Source organism: Amblyomma mixtum, chromosome 3 (assembly GCF_055824585.1).
Source record: "Amblyomma mixtum isolate Tamu chromosome 3, ASM5582458v1, whole genome shotgun sequence".
NCBI lineage: Eukaryota > Metazoa > Arthropoda > Arachnida > Ixodida > Ixodidae > Amblyomma > Amblyomma mixtum.
In genome coordinates this window covers 292287543-292312173 of record NC_143014.1, presented here as the reverse complement: position 1 = coordinate 292312173, position 24631 = coordinate 292287543, and the positions used below count along the sequence as shown (strand labels likewise).

General features: G+C 42.1%; 1 protein-coding gene across 2 annotated transcripts in view; it reads right to left on the bottom strand.

Annotated features, from left to right (window-relative positions):
• Positions 1-934: 934 nt before the first annotated feature.
• Positions 935-24631, bottom strand: part of LOC149355169 (regulator of nonsense transcripts 2-like) — a 40913-nt gene continuing 17216 nt past the window's right edge. Inside the window, exons 21-40 of one of the 2 annotated variants that reach the window (XM_089583664.1) lie at positions 23996-24053; positions 23845-23900; positions 23459-23575; positions 22693-22794; positions 22273-22356; positions 21186-21329; positions 20419-20478; positions 19425-19563; positions 18225-18361; positions 17411-17594; positions 13755-13850; positions 12946-13055; positions 11289-11456; positions 10164-10248; positions 9969-10054; positions 7499-7561; positions 7103-7181; positions 4265-4376; positions 3745-3790; positions 935-1116 (exon numbers count right to left, since the gene is read on the bottom strand). In XM_089583664.1, coding sequence (XP_089439790.1) covers positions 3763-3790; positions 4265-4376; positions 7103-7181; positions 7499-7561; positions 9969-10054; positions 10164-10248; positions 11289-11456; positions 12946-13055; positions 13755-13850; positions 17411-17594; positions 18225-18361; positions 19425-19563; positions 20419-20478; positions 21186-21329; positions 22273-22356; positions 22693-22794; positions 23459-23575; positions 23845-23900; positions 23996-24053 — 1908 coding nt within the window. In that variant the 3' untranslated portion in view covers positions 935-1116; positions 3745-3762. The remainder of the gene's footprint in view (positions 1117-3744; positions 3791-4264; positions 4377-7102; positions 7182-7498; positions 7562-9968; positions 10055-10163; positions 10249-11288; positions 11457-12945; positions 13056-13754; positions 13851-17410; positions 17595-18224; positions 18362-19424; positions 19564-20418; positions 20479-21185; positions 21330-22272; positions 22357-22692; positions 22795-23458; positions 23576-23844; positions 23901-23995; positions 24054-24631) is intronic. The other variant, XM_089583665.1, reaches the window with a different exon arrangement.

Genomic DNA, 24631 nt, shown 5'->3' with positions numbered 1-24631 from the left:
GACGCAAGACCATTGAGTCTCATTCAAGCATGGAAGTGGCAGCTGTCAGACGTTGGGTCCGTACTGCCGGTGACTTCCCTTGAATCATCGGCACAAGACCTTTGAGTCCCATTCAAGCGTGGAGGTGGCAGCCGTCAGACTTCTGGTCTGTGAATTCCCTTGAATCAACGACGCAGGCCTACTGCGTCCCTTTCGAGGTCAGAAGAGGCAGCAGATGGATTTAGGGTCCTTGCTACCAAGGCTTCCTTGGATAGGCTGCACAAGCCTATGGTGTTTTGGAACGCCGTCGACAGGACCTCGCTACAGTTTTCCTGCTGCAGCTGCCCAGTTCCTGGGAGCGGCTGACAGGAGTTCGTTAGCGTCTCCCGTGTCCATCTCCGTTCCTCATCTCCTGGCGCTCTACCACCACCTCCATGAACGCAACGCCAGCGACGCATCGCAACTCGCCAACCCGCGTCTGTGCTGCCTGCAAGGCATTCCCGCTCCACCTGGGACGCTCTGTATCCGGTGAACTCTCTCCTTTTTATCCATAGTGTTGTACGCGTGTCTAATGTGTTTTCCTTGGTGTTTTCGTTTCCTTTATTGGCTCATTTCCCTTAAAATATAACCACGGCTTCATTTTGTTTGATTCGTTTGTTTTCTTCTTCGAACCTGCACGCGAAAGCGTTTCCCTGCAGCCGTCGGGGACGCGTCACCTCGATTTGCGACAGCATGTGCTCAAGTACTCTTTGCGGTAGATCTGTGCTTGCACTGTTTGGCTGCCAAGCGTGAAGACATGGTTTTAAATACTGGCGCTAGTGGGTGTGTTTTGCCGCAGCCACTGTCACCAGTAACTGTCGCTGAGAATGTGACAGTTACTTTGCCTTTCCTTTTCTCATAATTAATCTACATGTGTGTGTTGAGATGTACTGTAAGTAAAATACTAGGCAATGCATTTAGATAAGACAGTTTACGTCTTATTTTTTTAGTAGCAGTACAAACCTAATCAACATAGCCTGTTGAGCTCTAGGAACAGAGCCTAATCAACACGCCTGAGCCTTGGCGCTTCCACGGCCTTGGTGGATGAGAAATAGCAACCCAAGATGTCTCTCTTCTGCATCACTTGCTCAACGCTTCCTGCAAGGCAACGCGAGGGGCATGAGGGGCTCTGGTTTTGTGCAGAAAAAATAATCACAACCTTGCCCCCCCCACCTTTCCACCAAGGCACAAAAGACCAGGGCCGATATAACATCATTCCATTTCATTTTCGTATTTCTTCCACTTCGTCACTGGTCAAGCAACAACCCCCCGCTATTGCTAGGTTGAGCCAATAATTAATATTGAGCGCAGTTCAAAGCTGCTTCAGCCAAAAATTTATGCTTACGTTTACTGCATATTCGTGAAATTCAGAGCTAGCATAAACATTTTTCAAATCTTTACCCCTTTCACCCCTTTTTGCCTTCCTTCATGGTACTGTGAAGGGGTTTAATCACTCTAAGACAGCCACAGTGTCTTTTCTTGTAATTAATCTCCGTTTCATACATAGCAGTCAACGCTGCCAAAGGTACGAAAGTAGTCCGCTGCAAAAAACAAGCAAAATGTATCCGTCCGCGTCGCGTCGTGGCTGAGTGGTACGAAGAGCGTGCCTATCTGTTCATTTTATAAGGGGCCAAGGTTCAACTTATTCAATTTATTTTTTTTTTTTCTTAAAAGATTCATTAGGTATAAACTCGAAACTGTCAAACTCTAATACCTATTTTGAAGAACATAGCACTGTTCACTTGTTTCAAAGGGAAAAGGCAGTGTAGTGTACGGCATACATACGATGTAACTTGATTCGGATGGCGTTGAGTGCAAAGCTCTCATATTTAACACTGTGAGAGCTAGATATTGTCACCTTGCTAGGTCGTTTTTGCGGCGATCTTATTCCAGCAGAGAGACCTTCTTTCTTGAACCTCGCAACTGTCTGAGGGCTCACCCCTGTCATCTCGCCCACAGTTTCGAGAACTTCATGCACAGTCTTCTCCGGGAAGCGCTTCCTTACGCTACAGTAAAAGTTGATAATCACCTGCTTGCAGTCTTTCGAAATTTTTGGAGACTTCAGCTTGGAGAATAGGTGAGCAGGAGATGTTTTTGAAGCCGCAGTGGGCGAAGAAAACAAGCGAGTAGGAAATAGTGGTGCTATTTTCGCAGACTCAGAAACTGAAAGATGAAAGCAGACGACATCACCGGCCGACCTAGCAGCGAAAACCTGACACAGGAGGAGCCGGAAAAAAACCAGAAAACTAAGGCACTCCGTTTTGAAGAACATAAAAGAGAAAGCAATCTTTTTGCAAAATAAAACAGTTTTATTATTATACTACAATATCGACCAACATTTACTTTAATTTTAAGTTCATTACTCTTTTCACTTTCGACGCACTACATCACGATGCGGACGAGGAGTGCGAGCGCCGCAGCCTTCGCTGTGTTGACTGCTATGTATGAAACAGAGTATACTTATAACCCCTAAGCATGCATTCACTCTTTGGCAGAGCAAAAACACTTGTGCCTTGAACTGTGCTATGAATCCAGGTGTAATGTGTCACCAGAGCCATAGAGTTTCTTACTATTACCTAGAGGGAAAGCTGACGACCCTTCTATGGGAGTTTGCATGGAGACCCCTCGAGACCACTTCAGCCATCATGGGCGCTCAAAGCATCATGGGGCGGTGAGCTACCGACTGCAGAACTACAACTTTTGGCCAAAAAGTAATAGAAAAATAAAGCTGTTCAATAACCACAAATGTCCTAACATTCAATATCTTGTCTAATGATTGCAACAAACAAGCAGAAAAGCATTTAAGTGCAAAGTTTGCCCAAAATAAGAGATGACTAGCTGTCCTATTGGCCAAGTGATGAACACTAAAAAAACTAATATTTCGTAATTAACAGGCACACTTTTAAAAGTAAATAAGTTTTCAAAAAAATGTTGTTGCTTAGATACTTTAAGAAGTTTTTTAATGGCATTTTGGAAAAGTAAAACCTTTTATTGACGTTGTGTGTCGTCACGTTTTCACTACTATGGTTTTTGCACACTGCGTTCACGCGAAAGTCGTTTGCGCACACACGAACAGCGTTTTTGGAATGAAACATCTTAGTAATGACACTGTGTTTCTGAAAAACTATGACTGTCCCGCAACAAGTAGCTCACCGCCCCATGATGCTTTGAGCGTCCATGGTGACTGAAGGGCAGCGCCGCCAGCTTTCCCTCTAGGTAATAGTAAGAAACTCTTATGACCAGAGCAGACAGGTCACACTGGTACCTCAAGGTTCCCTTTCTGCAGTAGTGGATATAGCAGTAACAGCCATCATTGTGAGAGTCTGGTGTGCATCTGGGCCTTTGGCACAACGGATAACGCAACTGACTATGGATCAGAAGATTCCAGGCTGAAATCTTGGCAGGCTCGTTTTTCTTTCATGGCTGTGTGGTGGGGGCAGTCACATAATCGCAGACCGACCAAAGCCATGCTGTAGCAGGGGACATGCTAGTAACAGCTCTTGCTGTAATAATGAATGATGGGAAATACAAAAATGGAATGGAATCGGTTTCATGATCGTTTAGTGGCTGTAATGTCCAAAACCTGGGGCTTTCTGCTTAGGTGTGACAATCTGCACAATGGGCTGGTAACATGCGATGTTGTTGTGCCTCCAACATAACTAGCGTGTTCAGAACACACCTTTCTATCATTTTTTTTCTTTGCTTTATGAATGGCTTATTCAGTACCATGTATTATGTCTTTTGTCACTGGCTGAGGCATGGACCACTTGAGCTAATCGGAAAGGTAAAAAAAAAGAAAAATTGAATAGATTAAAAATGGAATCAATATATTGGCCCTGCTCTTGCAATAATCAAAACTAAAACTGCATCACACCAAATTCTTAATGAATAAAAAAAAAATTAAATTAATCTATGAAAAAGAGACAAAGACCTATGAGGTAAAAAAGGGTATCAAAGACAACAGAGAAACAAGTTTTGGTCTGGCCTCAAACAAGAAGCAGTATCTTTGAAAAAAAAAATAAAAAATAAAAAACCACAAATCAAGTTAAAGACTTCACACTATGTTTAACAGTTATAAATGATTTAATATCCACTCTATGAAGCTAAAAAAAATGCATGATTATGCTTCTCTGAAAGCTGTCCTCAAGGCATTTAGATTGATAAAGGCCACATGTTTTGCAAATGGCTGGAAACTGGCTTTTTCTAGTGTCAGCACAAGCGGCATTCTGAAGATGAGAATTCATACTTGTTTCCAAAGATGAGGTCTGCGTCGGGAGCTCCCTTTGGATGTTGGTACTTGTGCCTCCGGTCCCGGTTGAGGTTCAGTACCGCAGGTCTCTGCTGTGCCGCTAGCATTTCTTCCGAGGCGAATACATGCAACATAAAATGTTCAAATCAGTTACGCCAGCCATGCAACATTTTCACAAGCAAATCAAAATCCCGAAAACTTGCATGAAGGGGCTCGCACTCTGGAAGTGCCCTATAAAAGGACATGTCCAAATTGGCTTGGCTTAACCCATATATGCCTGGCATCCTACATATAGTAGGACACGGCTTTTTCGCACAGTAAATAAAAGTTTATTGCACAAAACCTTGCGCCCACTAGCGCAGGTGCAAGAGGGTCTAAACTTTTCCTATGCAAGGGTTGTGTTGTGTACATTCGGTTTTGTGCATTGTGTACCTTCAGAAAGATCCGCAAGTCTTCTCTGGATGCCATCTTTAAAATTCAACTGCATCAACTACATTGTAATTCTGCGAAAGCAAATAATTTTTGAATGCTGTCATAAGGAAACGACCGTGCATGGTAAGAAATATGATTCTAAAGTCAATGTCAAAATGTCTGAAGCTTCTCCACATATAACAAGGTAGCAAATTTGCCCAGTATCCCACACTGTAGGGCTATCAGTGAGGAGAAAAATAATTCCGCCAATGAAAGGATGGTTCTGAATCGTGACATGAAATGCAAATTTTAAATCGAAAAATATCTAAATTTTTTTCCAGATTTCTGAAGTTGACACTGGGCACATTCTCCAGCACCAAAAACTGCAAATGCTGCTGCCACTGTCTTGGATTGCATTAGCCACACAGAAGGCCCCACTGCCTTTAAATCAAAAACAGTCCACTGTCTCTGCTTTATACAGGTCTTGTAATTATTCAGTTTTGCACTTCGATTACAGGTCCAATGGCAGGTACTGTTTCAGCTAAGATGACATAAAATGAAAGGTGGGCTAGCTGTCACCACACTACAAACAATCGGTGCAGACCGAAGTGGACGACCCGGTTGGACATGTCCATTTAATGAAAAATTCCAGAATACGAGCTCGTATAAGTAATTTTTTTAGCAGTGCTTCAATTTCTAGTCATACAGAGAAACTTTATGAAGGGTCTGCACGTTAGTCGAATTAAGTTATCGAGTTAACAGACAGCTTGTGTAGCATGAACATACCTTAGAAAGTGCATGAGAGGCTTTTTGAAGCTACTGCAGGTAGCTGAAATGCTCACGGGAAACAATGCAACGACTTGACTTGTATCCCGGCTCTACTCAACTACAGCTGAAGCAGAAAATAGGCGCAAGAGCCCAAGCATTCAGCAGTGCCCTTAGCAGCTCAAAATACCTCACTGCTAATCACATTAAAATAGAGGCTTAAGGAGACAGGAAGGACAAACTGCACTTGTGCTGTACTTTTCAGTTTCAGTTATTAGTAAGCTTCAGTTTATTATTATTTAACATTTAATTTCATAACATACTACATTCTAATGACTAAACGACTACTTTAGAAAAAAAACGGAGCCCAAAAAATGAAATGCAAGTATACTGCCATCAGAAATTGCGTTGACAAGAAAACTGAGATGATGCCAAGGCCTTTTAGTTTGCAGATCTCTGAGCCTAGACCACACCGCCATCCACTTGCAACCACCAATCACAGAGTCACAGAGTCCCTAATGACCTTGATGCCATCATCAAAGTGGCAAGTTTGAATCGAGTAGAAGAAAAAGGAATTCCACTGTGAACTTCTAATTTCTCGGCAATAAATACATCCTTTGCTACAACAGACACACAGAGCCACTAAAAGCACGACAATGAAAATTTACTGCAAACAAAATTGGTGTTGCCCAAGTGTCCCTGTTCAGGGAAATTCTCTAGAGTACAACTCATTCCTCATCATTGCAATTAACCAGTCAAGTTTCTTCCGTAATATGTCGGAATGGCCAATTGGTCTGATCAAATGCTGGGCACTTCATGTTTTCGTCCACTCGTCCAGTGACATGTTGCCGGTTGGGGCAGCCACTCCATACTTCTTGACAGAAAAAACTGATTTATTGAAGACTGGAGCAAAAATAAAGGCAACAGGAGAAAAAGGCAGTCAAAAGAAAGGCTGTCTAAAGGCGGCCGAGACTGGGACTCAGCGCGCTCCTTTTTTTTGCTCTTTGTTTGCAGCTGGCTTTTAATCCCTTCGATAATTGGACGGAGCTTTAGTAAATCTGCTCTCGCCCAATTTTGACCAATGCCGCTGCAATGGCACTGTAAATGAAATGGACGGAGCCCAGTGCTCGCCGTAGCCCGACTCTAGAGGCGCCAGCAAAGTCGACTGCTTAGCTAGACAGTTGGGGGTTTCAGAAGTCGCCGACCTTACTGACCCCCACCTACTTGAGAGCTCATCTCTTTTCAATGGGAAACGGTAGTCGGCCCCTTGCGACCCTGACAAGGCTGTTTGCTGTCTTGCTCCCTAATCCCCATGGCCTTGGACAGCGTCCGAAGCGCGTGACGCGCTGTCACCCTTCCTAACCCCTCCAGACTTCCAACGGACACAGTAGTTACCGGCGAGAGGGGGAAAGGAGCTACTGGCACCGTAGGCTTCTAGCTTAACATAACCTCTACATGACTGGCTGTAGGGCTGCAAAAATAAGCCATGCACCTTTGTTAACTCGGCTGGGGGCATCAAACCCAGGACAACTCCCTGACTAAAATTTTCATTACACCAACATATAATACAGCCATTTACTAGTATTCACACAGAAAAGCGTGGAATCGAGCCTCGGACCACGAAAAACAAGCCCCTATACTATAACACAATTCAATTACCTTGGTAGTCTTCTTCCTCTTGCCTTTCATTGATGTTCAGTGTCAGCATCTTCACATGTTCCTTTTCCGCTCTCTCAGCCTGTGGAAGATGAACCAAAACACTGCCTCAGATTACGGTTATCATCGAGACAAAAAAATGTAACACGTTAGGCCCGTGGACAGCTGTCAAGGCAACAAATGACACCTTAGAGAACACCATGGATATTAGAGCTCTTGGAGAGCCAGCAAAACAAATATCGGTGCAGAATTGGAAGTTACACGGACAAGACCAAATGATAAACTAATTCCAAACAGGTGAAATTTGTTGCATGAGCTAGCAAACAAAAAGAAAACATGAAATGCTTTGTTGTGCTAATTCTTTTTCATGCTAAATTTACACAATGTAGCGATGCTTACCTCTTCCCTGTCCTTCAGGTTTTGTGCCAGCTCAGAGGACATTGGAACCTCAAGGCTCTTGAACTGCATGTACATTAAATGTATAGCTCACAGTTATAAGGCACTCAAAACTTCGAGAGCAGCACACGAGCAATGAAAGCCTGTACCACAATGTGAACTAAAACCAGCTTCAGGGGGCTTCTGCATAACGAAACAAAACAAAGATCTTAAAAAATTGACCAACGATTAAACTCCTTGGTAATGTGATTTTTGAGTGCAGCTGCAGCGGTATTTGAACAGTAGGCAACCACATATGTAATATGGAGTGCCTAACAGAGGTGGCTCTCCTCTCCTCAGGCAAATGGACGACGGCGTGCGCTCTCTGGCACCATCTCTAAGAGTTGCCGCCGCAGAGCCAGTCTTCTGGCTGCCGCCGTACCCTTTTCTTCCGCTTTCCTCACCGCACCCTCTTCGCTATCACTGTACTTTTATCCTCGGTTCCACTCCACATTCACTCTCTTTCATCCCCCACTGTGCTGCTCGTTTGTTCTGCTGATAATGCTGAGGCCGATGGCGAGGCATGCCTCAAAACTGATGAATGGGGGCTTAAGAGCTGCACTCTAAAACAAATTGGCTAACTACTAAATCATGTCTTAGGACTCAGGTTACACAGTCATACTACAGTAAATTCAATCTAACCACAGATCTCACCACAGCCCTCCTACAAAAGCAGGGTGCTATGCGATGCGTCACGAACAAGGTCAACGGACTGAATGAATTAAGAAAAATTGAATATTAATAAATTACATTTTTATATCCTGTCTGCAATACCACCATCTTCATATCAAAATCATTTCAAATGAAGAAAAGGCAAGCTAGATATACTTCAGCAGAGCCACCAAAAACGCTCTCAAGAGCTCTTACCAGTGTCAGCAATAAGGCCCTGCTAACACACTCATGCAGCTCAGCTCATTAGGTAAGCTGACTAGAATACACAGGGGACACCAGTGCAAAAGACAGTAGGAAATCACAAGAAAGGTGAGTTCTAGCTTCCAGAGGTTGCAATACACCTTAACTTCTGGAGAATTCCACAGCCACTAATCTATGTCTAAATGAGCCAACCAGAGGGTAACATTCTGGATACAACTTCCCTGACCACAACCATAGACTTATAATGCTATGCGGAGAGAAGGAAGCAATGAGCCGTCTACTTCCAAGAAGTGCCAAGTGAGGTTTCACCCAAATAATGCCTGTGCTATGCTGATGCCAGTTCAGCAGAACAATACGGCAGCAAAGCTGTGTATGACAGATACCCACCTACAGACTGTGTACACAAAAGCAAACGAATTAGATTAAGAATGTGACAAGGCACACCTAGGGCTCCCGGCCACAGCCTGTGCAGTTCAACACTAGCAAAGACAGACTTCACAAGAGGCCATACTTCTAACCTTTTTTTCAATAACTCACAAGAAGCACATCCACAGGCAGGCCACCGACAATGGCCTCAGACAAGATATACTGCCTATATCTTAAATACTCAGACTCAACAAAATTAAAATCATCTGGATCCCAAGGCAGGTTGAAATAATCACTAATGGGCAAGCATACTCATCAGACAGCAAAACTGTGTTTATATGCCAAACATATCTCGAGCAAAGGAGTATAGTACGCATTCAAAAATTAAGCACAGACTCTTGCAAGTCAATGGGTGCAGATTCTCTGGCTCAAGTACACCATGAACCGAACTGCAATATATGTGCTATTCAGGCAACATATCCTGAAATGTTTGCCCCGATCCAAAAGTAAATAACAAAGAGCTGATACGTAACACACGAAGAACCAAAATGCCGAGACAAATGGCTTCCCACTCTTGAACTGCTTTACTGATGCACTCAACAAGAACAAGATTTCAGTAGCTTGACTGCATTTACAAGCAGCATTTACATCTTTACCCCTGAAAAGTAGCATATTAAACGGGATGTAGAATTATTACACGAACAAGAGAGCTGACTAACCCAAAGTGAGGTTTCGCTCGCCTTGTAGCCTGTTTAATTTATTTATGTTAAAAAGCACTAGGAAATACGACAGCTCTCAAAACAAGAAGAAGGCAAATTTAGCCACAAACACAACAGCTGAAATGTGCAATCTAGCAGTTAAACCCGCGAAAACTCAGGAGTGCAAAGACCCCATTACATGACCCACAGAGCACTGTATACATGGCCATGAAGATGAATAAGATGGCATGCACACTAGGGAAGCATGCAAATGCCCTATGAACATGGATCCAATGGTCACGAAGCAATGCTGCATCTCACAGTCTTGAATACATTCCTGCAGTATCTAGCCCAGCGTTATTGCGGACATGACTGCAAGTTAGTTTTTTTTCTCCTTCTACAGGCAGGGCAACCAGCGGGTTGCCCTGTCTACTACCACCCTGCCAAAGCAAACTGTAGCTCAAGCCAAGCAGCTCTCTCCAAACTGATGGGCGAACCTGGGGTTTGTTTCCTTTGCGGGTCATCAGGATGAAGTTCATGGTGTTTTTGTCTTCCTCGCCTTTCTTCTCGAGGAGGTTGCTGTCTGTAAAGGGAGATCACAAAAAAAAAAGCCCTCAGAGCTCAGTAACGTCTCCCCACTCAGGCTTCAGATGTTGAGAAGAAATTGCATGAAGACAGTAAAACGGACTCACAAGTCTTTTTTTGCTGGCTGCTGCTTTTCAGACTCATGGGGATCACAATGTCAGCTTGAGGCTTCACCGAGTCTTGACTGCGATGCTGCAATATGGGCACCTTTCATTCAGAGCCCTTGTATAATGGGTGATCAGAATTAAGTGAAATGTCAACAGGTTTAACAACATGAATGAATGTGAATGGAGACAAAGCTGACACACCACATGTGTTATGACAAAAAAATGAACCAAATGCTTCCACTTAAACACTCACTGCATAATAGCGAGTTCTACATACTATCCCACCATCCTATCCCCCTACAGTGAGAGCAGACTCTTGAAAAAATGAACAAAGTCAATAGGAGAGTATGAAATTCTTATACAAGTGACAACCCAAATGGAGTGATTTCATTACAGTGAGGGTTCATCGCAACTGAATTCTCTGTGCAGAAAGGCACTGAGGCAGTCAAGCACACATGTTGCTAGCTGTAGGTTAACAGCCTTTTTCACTGTCTAGTGTTCTGTGCTTCCAATTTTTCCAACACTGTTAGCATTCAGTCCTTGCGAAGCCATTCGGGAAGGGAGCAAAAGACACGTCAGGAGGTAACCTGGAGTCAGAAACACAATTAACATAGATTTCAAAAACAACTGTCCGTGAATCACTTCTTTATGCCAAAAAAGATGCACCTGAAAACTCCACATAGAGCTATAATAAAATTATATGGTCAGCAGCTCTGCTGGCACCTGTTTTTGTTGTCTTCTATGTATACACAGCAATCAGTAAAGTACTATTTTCCAGCTATTACTTTCAGGCTCCCGCACTGCTATCCAAAAACAGCGGGGGCCCTGTTCCCTGCCGGTAGGTTCCTCATTGACACATCTTTCACAGGTTTTGTGTCAGAGAAACTTGGTCACATAGAGTGACAATACACTGCCCTGCATTACGTCTCTGCTCGGCACATCACTGTATGGCGTTCTTACTTGCTGTGCCGAACAGCATGTAACACATGTCAATGCAACGACAGCAACACAACAGACCTTGCCAACCATATACTACTGACAGCCCTGACCATGAACAAATTAGTTAAAAGTGTACGTACAGCCTCAACAAACAAAATCTGAGAGCTTGAGCAGTGGGGGACTCACAAGGATGCTTTCCGAGAGCATTTTGTCGAAGGCGGCCATAAAGTCATCATCCTCGGGACATGGAGCACGCCGTGGTCTCTGCCCAACCAATGTCACGTCTTGCGGTGAACTGCCCGTATCTTCCTCCAGGTTGCCAGTTTCATCGTCAGTGCTGGACCCTACCTCATCCTGCATGGTGAAAAAAAAAAGTCAACAGACACCATTCACTGTAAGCTTTGAGCCCAAAATTTAAAATCTTTGGTGAAAAGTGGGACTTGTTACACAAAAGTAGAGTAATGCACACAGCAGAATAATGACACATAGAAGTCACTCACATAAAACTATGACTAAGCAAACCACTCCATTCGGGAGTTCTGTGTTTTTTGTATTTATGGTAGCAAGACCACCATATTCAATGCCACAACTTTTGTGTCTCTGAGAACCGCCACATAGAAAATGGAACAGCAAAGGCTCCCTGGAGCAGTTTTGTGCTCCCCATTGGTTTTTCCTTTTGCAAACAGCAGTCTTCACATTCACTGTCTACTGTTCCCATTATGTTCAAAGACTCGTTGAGACAGCACCTAAAGCATACACTATCTCACAGCCCACATCGCAATTTCTCTGTAAATGAAACTTCTAAAGTGTAAAAGGAATTTTCATGGTCTCTTCAGCTTCTATATGAAAGGAATCCACTGTAGCAGTAAAGCAGTAGATGGGACTCCACACAAAAAATGGAATGCTGAACCGCTGCTGTAGACCATTCATTTTTGAATAAGAATGCACCTTCAGAAGGTGGGTGAAAAAGACGGACAAGCTCACAGAGAAGCTCACAGCACAGCAACACTGTTTAAGTGGCACTTATTTTAACTAAGAGTATGTAACCATAATAGGACACTAATTCACTGCTTAATTCGATGGTTATTTTGACAGCAGTGGGGTGCTGCTTTTTGCTCGTCAAATTCATCAGAAAAAATTCGCGTTTTTTTTCAAACAAAACAATACGCATATTCACTGCGTAAGAACCTTCATTACTAAAAGAAGATAAGTACTTCAGCCGCGCCATTTCTTTTTACCTGTTCTGTAATTTCCCCCAATGCAATGGCCAAGCTGCAAGCACAGATCTCAAATACCCAGTTTAGGGGAGGTAAAAAGTGAAAACAAACAGAAAGAACTCCAAGTGGTTCAAAACTAAACCAGAGGCCTCTGCTACTATGTATCTAAGGGGACAAGAGTAGCCTTGGCAGATAAAACACAAAAATTCTTTTTGATCTTTAGACTTAAAGCCCATGTCCAAGAACCTAGAAAGACACAGTTTAGTTTCTTGTCTTCCACAGAAACCTTCCCCATCTTCTAGTGCACTTCAATCCTTTCTGGAGCTTAACAGCTGTGCTCGTAATATCCAACAGAATCCTTTGCCTTCTTTCACAGGCCAGTTTGTTAGATCTTACGTCATCAACGGCGACCTGCTGTTAGTGAGCACAACAGGTGTTTTATCAGTCCACAAAAGTCTCCTCACTGCAGTGCAGATGCTTCAGTTTGCAGATTTGAAACAAATGTCAGATCAATAAAATTTCATTCCCAATTGAAAATTCAGGTAATCAACCACCTCTGTGCCTCTATTGTGCAAACGGCAACCTAAAGCCAGTGATCAATCAAGGCCATTTTAAGCACAACGTACCTCAAGAGGTCGACTCTGCCTTCCTCTGTATACACCTGTGTCACCATCACCCTCTACATCCCCATCTTGGTCACTGCATTCACCACTGTGGTTCTCTTCATCGGGCTCCTCTGGAGAGTTGAAGACATCATTGAAGACAAATTATTTGGATCTAAGTTCACAGTTACTTACAAAAAGGAACACAGGTTTCACAAATCAGCTTCTGTTACGTGACACTAACATCTGGCAATAAAATGTAAAATTTGCTTTACATATTGCATTAAGTCAGGCTACTAACTTGTATTAGTTAAGTACAACTTTTACTAACCAGATTCTGAACATTGAGGTGAATGTTCATAAAAAAAAAATGTGTTTCAGACCAGCAGGCTCCTATTGCCATCCTTGCACTAATGACCAGTTGTTGTTTATTCTTCTCAGCTATGAATACTGCAGTACAAAATCATTCCCAACTTACGTACTAACATTACACATACTTCTGTCACATCTAAAGAGGTGATCCATACAGTGAGCTCAAAGGTTTTCCAAATAAATTATTAATGTAAGCAATGCTGCTGCAAAAAAAGTGTTCCTTACATGACTTAAACCGCGACACTTTGTACAAAAATACCGATGCCAGAAGCTTAAATCATAACACATCACTAAGTGATGCTGCAGATTTCACGACAAAAGCAGTCAGAAAGCTTCTTTTTCTCACAGTAAATTATCAATATTTACTGACACTTCTGCAGTGGAGTAGCATATATAGTAAATTCACTTTCTGTGCAGGCTGACCAGTCCACACTGTGACAGCCGCTACATGGATTACAAACCTTCAACCTCTTGAATTGGGCTAAGATTTTCCAGTTCTTTTGCCTTGTTGCTGACAGCATCTTCACTATCAACTGCAGGGGCAGCAAGGCATTCAGCTGCAAAGACGAAAAAAAGCTGTTTCAGCTGCCACTGCTGTTGGATAGTTAAAGTTGAATACTCAACCACCATGACCAGGGGCCATATCCTCCAAAATTTAACATAAGAAAGATCAGCCTTAGCAATCTAACAGGTCTAACATGTTTGCACCACTTTACATAAAAAGCGGAGTGGATGGACCACAGGATGAAAGAAAATAAAAATATTTAACTCTTTAAGACACTTTGTACAAAACTGAGTACCAAGCAAATTCACAGCCTTTTATGACAGTGAGCTGCACGTGGTAGTGATTTCGTTTCAGGTGAATTCATCATCCCTCATGTCGCAAATATGGTGGTTTTTTATGCCATGTAGCCAACCAAGTAAATATTATTTCGCAAAATAAAGAGCAGGGTAGCACGTCACCCAACCCACCAGTTTTACGGAAACAAAAGCTAAACAAAAGGAAGCTAAAAACTGGGAAAACTACAAGAGCATTTCTAAAATAGCTGAAAAACGAATTTCTGAAGCCAAAAACAAATATTTTAATTTTACACTTCCAAGTTTGATAAAAACTGACCCTAGAAAATTTTTGAACACTGTTAATCCTAAAAGCGCAAGTACGGTTCCTGTTCTTTTGGGTGTAAATGGCAGCACTCTACTTATAGAACAATGTGCAGAACAATTCAACAGCCACTTCTCACAAGTTTTTACAGATGAATTGCCCATTTGCAATCCACTGCTGCTTCCTGAGGCCGATATCCAGATTCCATTTTCACCCATTCACATATCTGCGCTTGGCGTGGCTCGTCCAATTGAACGCCTACCCCACCACACTAGCCCAGGACCCGATGGTATCAACGTGAAGCTGTTAAAAATAACCTGCCAGCACACAGCTTTCCTGCTATCTCTCATTTTCCAACAGTCACTCGATATGACACGTGTGCCAGAAGATTTGAGGTCCGCTTATGTAATCCCGGTATTTAAATCTGGAGACAGATCCGTTCCTAATAATTACAGACCAATTTCACTAACCTCGATATGTTGCAAGGTATTCGAACACATAATATACACAAACATTATGACTCATCTTAACCAGAACAACTTGCTTCACAATAACCAGCATGGCTTCCGCAAACATTTATCGTGCCAGACACAGTTATTTGAGCTAATAACAGACCTTCATCAAGCAATCGACTCTTCCCTCTACATTGACTTCATCTCTATTGATTTCTCTAAAGCCTTTGATCACGTGCCTCATAACCGCCTGATGATAAAAATACGCAACTTGCAGCTGGATCAACATACTATGCAGTGGATTAACGTATTTCTAACAAACCGCTTTCAGTCAGTTAAGTTAGGGAGTTTCTTATCAAGACGTACAGGTGTTGCTTCAGGAGTACCTCAGGGTTCGGTGCTGGGTCCACTGCTTTTCTTTATATATATTAATGACATCACGTCGAACATAACATCAACAATACGATTATTTGCAGATGACTGTGCAATTTACTGAGTAATATCGAGCCCTTGTGACATCGTTGCTCTCCAGACTGATCTTGATGAGCTAATTGGTGCGGCAGGTGGCAAATGGTAATTAACGCAGATAAAACTAAACACCCCAAGTTTACTTCCGTTGCCAACACGAGCCCTAATGCCTACTCAGTTAGTAATACTACCATTGAAACTGCAGCGTCGTTAAAATACCTCAGTGTAAATTTTAATTCTAATTTATCCTGGAGCACTCATATTGAACAGATCACTACCAAAGCCTTAAAAAAACTTGGTCTTCTTAAACGCCGACTGCATCAAGCCAACCAGGACACAAAACTACATGCATTCAACATGCTAATCAGGCCTGCGATAGAATACGCGTCGGTGATCTGGAACCCTCATCACGCCTATCTTATTAACATGTTGGAATCTATTCAAAACAAAGCTGCTCGATTCATCCTTTCCCGTTATTCTCGGTATCAAAGTGTAACAGCACTCAAAATATCGCTCCATCTCTCGCCTCTGGTCATGCGCAGAAAATTCAGCCGTTTATCCTTTTTCTATACTATCTACCACAGCAACACACCATTTTCAAGCTCTCATCTTCTCCCGGCACCGCACACATCGGCTCGTGTAGATCACATGATGAAGACTAAACCCGTTTTCGCCCGGACAAAATGATAGAAATATTCACCTTTGGTCCTGGCTATCGCACAGTGGAATTCGCTTCCTTCTAGCATTGCGGCTATCGCTGAAACATCATCATTTCAAACAGCTCTTTGGTCCTATTTAGAAAATTCTAACATATATTGATGTGCGTTCTTTTTTTTTATCACTGTGTGATTCACTTCTTTTTTTGGGGGGGGCGGTTGCTCCAGTGTGTGTGTGTGTCGGTCGTAACATTCCTCAAAATGTTAGATGCTGTGTTTAGTAACTTTCGACGGTGGGATTTTTCTTGATTTTTTTTGCAGGATTTGCTACATGTACATTTTTTCAAATACCTGTTCCTAGCCTTTTTTTCTTTTCTCTTATTAACTTGTACCTCCCTTCTTAACTTGTTTACTTCTGTTTTCAGCCGTTTGTATCCTGTGTTGTATATTTGTTGTTTTCTTTGATGAATCCCCCCCTATGTAATGCCCGCATTGGACTTTTAGAGTATTGGAATAAAAAAAAATATATATCTAGCAACATCATTTTTTTCCCCCTCAAGTTGAAGAATAATGTGCATCTCGAATATAGAAATTGATTCCACTATTCTTTGGGCATTTGCTTAATGACAGACTGTGAAATTCTGCGCATGTTTGTAAAAAATAAACCAGCAGTATGCCGTACTGGAAAGCAAACAATCTTTCTTGAGGCCCGAACATACTTATCTAGGTGAAAAATTATTTGTTTTCGATGGGGAAAAAAAAACGGCATGTGAAAGAGTTAGTAAGACTCTGCTGTGACCATGAATGGAGTCCAACTAATGAATGACATTAAAGGAACAATGGGGACAACTCATTTTATCTTGGTTCTTTGCAAAATTAGATAGTTTGACCTTTTGCACATCTGTTGACATTCAACTGGCAGACTAGTAGCGAAAGGCATATTTACTGCAGCTGAGAAATGCCGAGTTAAAAATGGGATCTCTTCTTCTCGTCACTCGAATCAAACTCATCATGTTATGACGACACCGAAGGAATCGCGTATTGTGATCACTGATTGGAAGTGGATGGCGATAAGGTCCTCTCACAGAGATCCTCAAACGAAAAAGCACCACTTGACGTCACTGCGGTTCGCTTGTAAAAACGGCCCGTGGAAGCAGTGCCTACATTTTGCCCTTTTCTAGCTAGAAAAAGCAATTTCGCATCACCTAGCTCAAAAATGTTCTGTTTTCAAAGTAGCCTCTTGGTAATTAGAATGCCCTAAATCAAGGGATACAGGCAAACTTCAATTTCTCCTCAGTGTTCGTTTCAACAATTTACTACCAGACATAGTATAACACCATGGCACCACCATGCACAATGAACAAAAAGCACATGCAGGGAGAAAGAAGTCCCCACCACTGCCCTCCTCAGCTTCTTTCTAAAAGCATGTCGTCACTCACATAGCTTGGGCTTCAGCTCAGACATGAGATCTTCAACAGCAGCCATGGCCTCTTCGAGGCTTTCGCACAGCTTCATCTTCGGCCGCAACTGAAGCAGCGTGTCCTTGACAAGAAAGCCGACAGTAACTGGGAACGGGTTCTCTTCACTGTAGATGTCCACCGACTTCTTCTGCCAGTAGTATTGCTGCACATCCGACAGCCAACATACAATATTGCTCAGCTCTATAAGGCTTGCAAAAATGTTCCACCTTAAGCTCTGCGTAACACTTCCCCATAAAATCTCCAATGTGCCCTTCAGTGGAAAGGAGTTGTCAAAGACAAACTCAAGTCGCCCGAGATCAAGTTTAACTCATCATAAAGAAGTTGAGAATTGAAACTGCTCCATTATAACCACTGTTTTAATGAATGTGTGATGAGTTAACTATATTATTTCAGAGGAAATTGCATTCCTTTCAGAGAGGCTGTGTTTTTTTATGCTCTCCGATTCCTTCCGGGACTCCACCTCCTATCTGCATGTAGCAGTAACAACTAACCACATGCATCGATGCTAGTTGGTAGGCCCATGCACATCACTCTTAACCTTCCTGTAACCGCTTCCTGCTATTACAACCACATTTACTTCACTGTATCTACCACAACTCCATTTACTTCACTGCATTTTCACACACTGTTTTATAATTACAAGGTTTTACTGAATTACTGTTCCATACTGATAAACTGGGAAAACAAGCCTTTAGCAAGTGAAAAGGTTCTACAATACTAACAGACAGGTTCAAATAACTGCTAGCGTGAACAGGTAACAAGGTCTTCCTACCTGGAAGAAAACCAGGAAGCAGTCGAGCTTCTTCTTGGAAGACCCAGTGTTGAAGTACTGTCCGCAGGTTTCAAGCAGGATGCAAGCCAGTCGTATGCGGAACAGGTTGTCAGGTGGGTCCAAGATGCTTGGAGACCCTGAAACAAATTTCTTCTCAGAGACTGTAGAGGGGAATCCAAACGAATAAATGCACACACGGGCAAAATGGCCCAACTAGGACTGTTCCTGGACACCACAGAGTCATTTGACCAGCACAACGCTAATGCCTAACAGTTTTGTTCAGCAGGACTAAGGGTTTTTTCTGCTTACCCACTACTCAAACAAGAAATGATGCAGCTTCATCAAAACCAAAAGCTCACAAACAAGCAGAACATAAATGAGCCTGCTCACTCCAAGCTATCTACTCAAGAAAAGCACCATGATTCAAATGACAAATAAAAGGGCAATTAATGCAAGCTGTTAGCATGTTCAGTCCCCATCCTCGCCTCACAGAAGGGGTAGGAGCACCATTGTCAAAGCATGTTTCCTACCTTCAAATTAAGCTGTAAGACAGTAATAAGGATGGATTATCATGTGGTAGTACTTGCCTATTTTCAGCAAATAATTGACAATTAAAATTCTTCTCCAATAGAGATTTCGTTTTGGTTTCAGCACCATTACAATCGCTACGATGTCAAAAGTAGGACCCGAGATAAAGGGATGCATGCAAAAATATCTATACAACAGCTATTTTATCATTCTCTTTCATTCCAGCTTCTGGGGCAGGCTGGCTGGATTAAAAAAGCGAAGCAGCGCTTATATCGCAGTTTCTCGACACCTCACGTGACCTCGAACCTAGCAGTATACTTTCGATGACTCAGCCACCTTTCAGTTGTTGAAACCAAAACTGAAACTCCATTGGGAAAGAAATTTAATTGTAAATTATTTATTGGTCACAGACGAATTCCACTCAGTAATCAATGTTTAAGCACTATTCCTACCCTTTAAACGTGCCCTTCAGTGTTTTTTTCCTTTTTAGGAGAACTGAATATGACCAAATTCCTCACATTTATTTTCAGAGTGAATGCAAAACCAAAATAACGAAATCGTGACCTACACAGATAAGAACTAACAATGCTCCGACAGCCAGGTGACACAGTGCCGCTTCAGCAAACTCCTTCGAGGCATGTTGCAAGAACACACTGAGGTTCTTAAGCTCACCACTGAAGTTGACACCGAAGGTGATGAAGGAGTAGAGAACTTTGAAGATGACCGATGAGTCCACCATGCGGTAATTGTACAGTTCCCCCAGGTAGTGCACCATACTTACTCGCTGCTGGTTATACTTTGGGTGATTCACCTGGGACAGCCACGAAACGAGGGCAGATAATTATCAAAATTTTGGTATGGGCTATTCGATGGCTGATTTTAAGGAAAGGATATGCAGCACAAAAAAACAGGGACAGCAGAGAAGACACAAACAACAGGACTGGCGCAGTTATTTGTGTCTTCTCTGCTGTCCCTGCTTTTTGCGCTGCATATACTTTCCTTAAGCATATAATTAGCCTGGCCAGGTGTGAGCAGTTCTAAATATCACTACGGCTAAATAGGTTAATTAGAGTGTAGTGTAGTAAGATTCGTGGTACTAGGAACGTTGTTTGCCAGCTGCTTCAATTAATCTTTTTTTGCACATCGTTTTAGTTTAATTTTAATAGCATCAAAAGCTATAAGGACCGAGAACTGCAGTGAACTTTCGATAATTCAAACTCAATGGGGACCAAAAATTTGTTTTGTTATTGTGGAATTCATTCTTTCATGTCAATCAATGTTCCGTGAAAACTGTATTGATGAATTTGACAGCTGAGGAGGCAACTTTTTATGCGAAGTTAATTTGGATTTTCCAACTGCAACTAGTGACCGAAAGCACTAACATTTACCGTGAAACAACGGCAGCAGTGCTTCTGTTAACCATTATAAAACTCTGATATACTTCAACTATTACAAAGTAAGCACTGATCTAGAGATTATTAAACTCATAAACACACTTGCAAATGTTTCAAAGATAACAACAAATCACTGCAATACAAAGAGAGAGGACTAAATATTACAAAAGACAGGCTCCACATTCAGCAGTAAGCTCTGTGAAATAGCCTTACCGGTCCTGTGAGATACCGAGCACCTTATGTCACACAGAGTTTTACAGCTTATGCCTCACCTCCATTCCCAGTCTGATTTCTTCTAAGACACCATCCACGACTTGAGGGCCAACTGTTTCCTGTTAAAAGGAACATCACAAGTACTCTACTATATTCAAATCAAAGGAAAAAAAACAAAACAATCCTAATCAATCCCTGCCACAAAAAAAAAGTAGGTAATATTTAAGAGGTGGCCTTTTCAACAGGATCTGCTTCTCCTGGACATGCAGCACAACACGCAGTTATGTGACAAACAAGTCTATTCATAGTTTATGAGCCTCCCAAATTTTTATAACAGCACTGCATAGAGCCTAAATTTTTGCATAAAGCCTAAATGTAATGTTTACCATACTCCGCTGTAAACATTACATTGTAATACACTGTTGTTCTTTCCATTTTTTTTTAAATAATTTGCCAGATTATGCTACTTAAGCTGTATTAAAACACACTTTGTAGACTCCAAGAGATCAATCACTGACATTCTACTGGCAAACATTTTATTCACAAATCATGTCATATAAAATGCATGTGTTGCTTATTATACGTTGGTACACACTATGCTATGCTCTCAAGCAGGCTATCTGGGTCGAATGCAGTGGAAGAGTATCAGAACAAGATCCAATCATGATCTACAAAGAGTGCTAATAGGCTGTTTAACAACAAAACATCCTTATGCATTTACAATGAAGACAGCGTGGATTCTTCACTCAGGAAATGCTGTCAGTGCAGCAAAATCTTGTGAAGTGCAACAACCAGAGCAGAAAAGAAAACAGGAAGCAGGCATTACGTGATAAGCGACAAGTCCAGCCAGTAAGTTGGCCATGCATTGAATGTTGTAGTACTTGACGTTCCAGATGGCCACCAGGCGCTTGGTGGCATAGGCACACACTTCAGGATCTTCCCAGTTCAGCTTTCGCATCTTACGGAGGATCTGCACACAGACACCAGTAATGCAGGATGGTATTAAAACAACAGCAAAGCTCCACAAAGCCCTGGCAGCCTGAAGAATGGCCCTTCCTGTTCATGCAAAGCCAGCACTCTTTAACTGTCATGACTGCATAACCTAAAATAAATGAATTCCAGCTCATATTCCATGTGAAGCAGAAGAAATAACTATCAACGAACGTAAAAATTAACGAGGTTGCAGAAATTTTCGAACCCCAGCAGCCAAGCTACTGATGAGACGCTAATATGCACCATGAAATAAAGGAATTGAACAACGCTGGAAATTCCATTTCCTTATACTATGAAAAACTGGAGAAGTTTAAAAAGCTGTAACATTTTGCAGTATGCATTAATAGCATGATCGACACACTGTGGTCAGGTTTAAACATGTGAGTAAGCACATATCTTAATGGCTAGCCTGGCTCATTACTAATTAACCAGTTGTTTCAGCGAAGGTGTACCAGAAATTTTAAAACAGGCTTTTTGAGCTATATATAGATAGCTTCAGCGGCACTGTAATACCAGTGTAGTACCAGCGAGAAGAAGTTCCTTGCTATTCACTCCTCCCAAAATCTGCTCGTCTATCAACACAGACAGGTTGTGATAGCCTCGTGACTTTGATTGCCTCCCCACCTGTACTGCATCAGAGCCACCATGACTGTGTAGTGTCACTCATATTTATTGATAAATTTCCGACCAAAAAATGCCAGCTGCACTTCCGCCAAGGAGAAAAATCTGTCGGTTCATGAAACCACACAGTACAATGGTGGGACACGTTAACGCAGGAATAAGAAGAGAACACTCGGTGCTCTCCTCCACACTTTAACTGCCCAGTTTGCCCAAATCTGTCACAGGAGGGCAGCTGCAGGTCCTGTTTTTCAATGCTGATCCATAGATAGCACATTGGCAGCAATGGCTGAGAATCATACCTTTTCTGTGTTGCTCTTGGTGAGGTCCTTGTAGAGCAGCTTGCGAATGTATTCATGTAATGGGGGCCGCACAACATGGACAGACTGTGAAACAAAGAAGGAAGAATATTCTTGGTCTCATAAGGTGCAAGCATTCTCCAGAACTCGGAAAACAAGTAGTGCCATCTCAAACAGCACAACTGTACTAACAGTAGCTCAAAATGAGCACTCATCTCGCACTACACTGTAGTTAATGTACGGTATCATTTTAATGTGCAACAAGCCTGGATAAATACTAGTTTCATTTAAATCAGTCAGCTGGAGTGTCTGCAAACTGGAAATGGTATGTTTTGCATCTATTTTTCAAATTTTAGCCCTTATGCAGGTCAGAGTTAGATAATTGAACAGGTCAAAACTAAGTAATTAGTGACTCCTGCCTACCATGGGTGCTTCAGGAGGGTTGCTGTAGTAGAAAGCATTCTCAATCATGGTTATGTACCTGCTGTCCAATGCCTGAACAGCTTTCTTTCGCATCATTTGCTCCTGAAATATGAAAAAAAGGGAAGAGAGGAAACCAAACATTCAGAAGATGGATTCATTAATTCACACAGAAAACAATCATTCTGTACCTTCTTTAGGCAACATGAGACATTTCAGGGGTTTGTCAATAAGAGTAGTGCTTTTAACTGATCAATGGTTAATTTCTCCATAACTATACTACAGTGGCTGCAGATAACAATGCCCAAACTTTTGGTCACTGCCATGATTCCCCAATACAAGCTAAGCTGTACCCCTGTTCCAAACACAGTGCTGTAGACCCATATGTACAACCCCCAAGGAAAAAATGATTCAAAAATAAACATAAACATCAAAATCCTATCAGAGAGTCTAAACATAGATACTGAAAATTTGACAGCTCCCAGCTTGGCATACTGAGTGCCAGCAGCAATAGTAGTCTAATAGTATAACTAAGCCAGCACAAAGTCTACTGACATTCTGGGGGCTTTACCACTGCTTGTAATAGCACTGCCCTGTTGCGAGAGTAATCTGTGCTAAAGCCCTGCTTTACTCCCCGAATACGCAAAATCATATCCATTTTATGAAGTGAGCCAGCCAAAAAGATATATATGAATAAACGATACCAATGCAGTCGAATGTGCACAGGGAGATTGCATGATACAATTATAAGCCGTGTCATGAGACTCACCAGATAAACTTTTGTCCTCTGATGTGAATCAGGGGATCGAAATAGGAAACGACCGCAAGTCTCCAGTAGGTTGCATGCCATCTCAATGTAATGATGGCTGAAGTCCAACAGAAGGTTCTGCATTGAAAAACCGTGCAATATAATGAGCCAAACATGATGAAGAATACCTTTTCATCAGAAAATAATCAGGAGAGACCATTATACACTACATCCTGTAAAGCACCCACAAATATCTTGGTTCCAGGTTTTTCAGATATAGTAAGCTGCCAACATTAGCCTACATGTTTCTTGCGGGAGAACTTTTGCAGCACTATGCCGAGTATAGCATGCTCTAATGTTACACTACTAAAATTTTTTTTTATCAAAAAGTATGTTGTTGAACTTGCCTTCAGACACTGCAGTGCATCTGACTTGGGGAAAATGTTGAACTTCACAAGCTCTCCTAAACAAAGAGAAAATAGCATTAGTATAAACATACATCAAAGAAAAAAATCTGTAGCAGCATAACTGTTTACCTATGAATCTATTATTTCTTACCTATAAATCTCATTGTCTTCACTTTGGACTCGATGTTGATCTGGTCTTTCTTCTTGAGCTAACAGACAAACATACAGAACAAGTGCGCTTGACTACTTGCAAAAAAAAACAAAAACATGCACCCTCCCCCCACCATCACTACCTCTCACAAAGATGCACAAAAATCAGGGAACAGCAACCACGTTAGAAAGTAATCTAACCAAGAGAGGCAAACAGATTACTCAAAAAAAGAAAAACCCCCAATCTCACATGTCTCAAAAGGCACCATACTAACCCTTATTTGCCATCATAAGCTGAGGCATATCCAAAGGATTGCCACAATGATCTACATCCATCGCATGACAAAGGCCCGTCTCATCATCATCATTACCAGCCTGACTATGCCGACTGCAGGGCCAAGACCTCTCTCTTAAATTAACCCTGTTCTCAATGATCTCCAACTGCCCTGACCTAGCTTCAGCTACAGCCATTCTGTGTAAGCAAATATCTTAAGCCATTAGGAGCACCTGGTAGCCCAGCATCGTCATAAAGTAACTAGGCCATATGAAATCTGATATTGTTGCTGCTTTTCAAATGAAATCTTCTGTGCTGCTTCAACTGCCAAAAGCAGCGAGTTTCCACTCGGCAGCCAGATTC